The sequence below is a fragment of the Octopus bimaculoides genome, chromosome 6 (assembly GCF_046866305.1).
Source record: "Octopus bimaculoides isolate indiv1 chromosome 6, ASM4686630v1, whole genome shotgun sequence".
In the NCBI taxonomy this organism is placed as follows: Eukaryota; Metazoa; Mollusca; class Cephalopoda; order Octopoda; family Octopodidae; genus Octopus; species Octopus bimaculoides.
The window spans coordinates 116749520-116753412 of record NC_142933.1 but is presented as its reverse complement, the minus strand read 5'-3'; the positions used below and the strand labels follow the sequence as shown (position 1 = coordinate 116753412).

Here is a 3893-nt window from a genome sequence, read left to right as displayed (position 1 = left end):
TATATATATATATATATATATATATATATATATATATATATATGTATATACATATATATATATATATATATATATATATATATATATATATATATATATATATATATATTTATATATATATATATGTATATATAAGAATATAAATAAAACATAAAAAACAGAGTTGGAATTCTTTTGAATGAGAGAGAAAGAGATGTATGTATATATATATATATAGATATATATGTGAGTAAAAATAAATACAAAAAAAAGGGTTTTGTACCATCCATTTTTATATTATATATTGTATATTCCATATTCTATATCCCACATTAATTTTATAAGAATATAAATAAAACATAAAAAACAGACAGAGTTTGAATTCTTTTGAATGAGAGAGAAAGAGATGTATGTATATATATATATATATATATATATATATATATATATATATATATATATATATGTGAGTAAAAATAAATACAAAAAAAAAGGGTTTTGTATGATCGTGTATAGAGGAATATATTATTTTATTTAAAAGAATTCCAACTCTGTCTGTTTTTTATGTTTTTTTATTTATATTCTTGTAAAATTTATGTGGGATATAGAATATGGAATATATAATATATAATATAAAAAAAGATGGATGGTACAATGAAATGAAGTATTGAATGTCTTATTGAATATATGGAATATGTCTTATTGAATATATGAAATATTGAGTGTTCAATATAAAGGATTAAATATATAAATATATAAAGGCAGTTTGATGACCACATGTTGCCAGATGGTTACTCAGTGGTATTTGGCGGACTTCTGGGTTTTTAATCTGTTGTCGATGCTTTTTCTATACACTTCCTAAATTCGGTGTTATATCTCTCTTCTATTTCCTGGTAGAGTTCTTTTTATATATTATATATTCCATATTCTATATCCCACATAAATTTTACAAGAATATAAATAAAAAACATAAAAAAACAGACAGAGTTGGAACTCTTTTAAATAAAATAATATATATAGATATATATACATATATATATACACACACATGCACACAGATATATAGATGTTTATGCATATACATAAATATGTATGTATATATATATATACATGTATACATAAATATATTTTACATATAAATAGTTATGCACACATACACACACACTTATGGATGTATTGATGTATATGAATGTATATGTCGTACATTTATAAGCACATGTATACGTTTCTACACTTTGCATGTGTGTGAGTATATATATATTCGTGGCATTCCGTCGGTTATGATGACGAGGGTTCCAGTTGATCCGATCGATGGAATAGACTGCTCATGAAATTAACGTGTAAGTGGCTGAGCACTCCACAGACATGTGTACTCTTAACATAGTTCTCAGAGAGATTCAGCGTGACATAGAGTGTGACAAGGTTGGCCCTTTGAAAATACAGGTACAACAGAAACAGGAAGTAAGAGAAAGTTGTGGTGAAAGAGTACAGCAGGGTTCACCACCATCCCCTGCCGGAGCCTCGTGAAGCTTTAGGTGTTTTCGCTCAATAAACACTCACAATGCCCGGTCTGGGAATCGAAACCGCGATCCCACGAACGACTGCGAGTCCGCTGCCCTAACCGCTGGGACATTGCGCCTACACACACACACACACACACACACACACACACACACACACACACACACACACACATACATACACGCACACACACATGTGTATGTATGTATGTATGTATGTATGTATGTATGCATGTGTATGTGTGTATATGTATGTATATATGTATGTATGCATGTATGTATGTATGTATGTATGTATGTATAAGCATGTGTATTTGTACACAGAAACTTATATAATTTTTTCGAAACTAAAACGTTATGTATAGTTATTCCGAAATGTTTTGCCACTTGTCAGCATTCATTGTGACATGAATTGTTTTCAATAAGTTTGATACTATGATAATGGTATGTTAAAACACAGACAGTTAAAATGAAAATGAAGCTAATTCTCACTGTTTACTAGTGAAAAGGGATATTTTCTCCGTTTATCGTGAAGTATCTGAGGAGGCAGTCGTCTCTGCTTCATTGGTTTTCCAGCAAACAATTCTGAAAAATATGTTCTTGGCAATCCGACGGAAGCGAGTATTTAATAATCCATAGACTATAGGGTTCATTGTACAATTTAAGATCCACATTCGAATGACCACGTGTCTGAAATACTCCGCAAGTACTGGAATGTGTTTACCTTCAATTAGTGGGTAAGTAATTCCGAGTATTAAACCTGGGATAAAGCTGATAGCAAACAATAATGTAATGCATACGAGAATTTTATTGGTTTGTCTGATTTTTGCGTAGGTTCTTGTGTTTTGATTGCGCGCATTCATATTATTAAGGTTAAGATTTACCGCGTAGTTTGTAGGTAAATAATGTTCCTTGGCCACCTTCCAGATGCGATGATATAAAATAAACATTATTGTTAAAATAAGTAAGTCAATTCCGAGAGATAAAAGAAAATAATTTTGGAGCATTTCATACCCATATTTATAAAAGCAAATCAGTTCGACTGAATTGACTGAAAATGGATCGTTCATTCTTTGGAAGAATAAGGCGCCGGGTAAGGCGAATCCGACAGATAAGAAACCAATGGTCACAGTCATTATTTTAGCTTGTCGAACCGAAAGCTGTCTTCTGTTATGGCGGCAGACTTTGTTATATCTCTCCACTGCTATCACAAATAAGGTTATAGATGAGGTAATGCTGCTGTAGAATATAAAGAATTTTTCCAGTTTGCAAAGAATGTTGCTAGGATACATCTTAGAATACCACAATGCGACCATCTCTAGTGGTATTCCGAAAATGCAGCCAATCATATCAAAAACAGCCAAAGAAATTAGGAAAATATGAACTGGTAGTTTCTGGAAACGAAAACCATAAATGTATAAGGCCACAGAATTGCCAACTAGACCAATAGGCAATAAAATAGAGACGAAAATAAACGCTGGTTTCAAAATATTAAAATACTCTCTATTAATATCTTCAATTGTGTTGTTACTGTTATTCATCTTGTTATTTTAATTTGTGTTTTTTGTTTATGAATTTCCAGCTGGAATATATTCACTTTCCACATAAATTTAATATCTGTATCGATAATTCTCCTTCACATTGGATTACAGTTATATTCAGTAACGTAACTTGAATCGAAAGGAAGTACTTCAATGTTTCAAATACAAAATGTTAATATAAAGTTTTATACATTTTATCCTATAGCGTCATCAGGCTCAAATTTTCAGCTACACAGACGAAGAAACATACTTATACTCTCAGGGGCAATATGTATCTGAATTAAAAACAAATAATAAAAGCAAACATATAAAGAAGAGATCATGTGATTAAGAGATAAAATTTGATTAAGCTAGAACAATGAAAATGTGTGAGTGGGAAAATCTTTGATGACATTTTCAAATATTTACAGAATAAAGCTTTTCTAGTAATTCTAAAGTGGTTTCCTAATCATATTTCCCGGTCAAACAAATGCAACACTGCGAGTACTTACGATTTACATCTATGAAGTGCATTCATAAATTCCCCATTGTAATTAACTACTTAAATAGGGTGTAAGTGTTTCCGGCTAACGGCAAGATAATGTTTATTTTGAAAATGCTTAGGCCATCCTTAGTTCAAATTACATATAATTGTGGTAGTGGTAAGGAATACATAACTATTGACCTTATTTGGCATGTAGACGTCTGTATATCTGCGTGGATGATTCTATATTATCAAATAGTGTGTTAATATCAAACTTGCTGTGCATGCATGTATATAAAAAACGATCAAAATCCTCCCCTAGTCATACGTTCATAAGGCCGGTTTCCCGGATTTAGTGGCATACACACAGAGTATTCGGGCTAAATTTGA

General features: G+C 30.9%; 1 protein-coding gene across 1 annotated transcript; it reads right to left on the bottom strand.

Annotated features, from left to right (window-relative positions):
* Window positions 1-439: 439 nt before the first annotated feature.
* On the bottom strand, window positions 440-3518 carry LOC106882920 (galanin receptor type 1). The gene has a single exon (XM_014933761.3). It carries the CDS (start codon window positions 3038-3040, stop codon window positions 2024-2026), a length of 1017 nt encoding a protein of 338 aa, XP_014789247.1. The 5' UTR covers window positions 3041-3518; the 3' UTR covers window positions 440-2023.
* Between the last annotated feature and the right edge of the window lie 375 nt (window positions 3519-3893).

Excerpts from the sequence above, each read along its gene's own strand:
- LOC106882920 (XM_014933761.3), bottom strand. The coding sequence starts at position 3,040 with ATGAATAACAGTAACAACACAATTGAAGATATTAATAGAGAGTATTTT.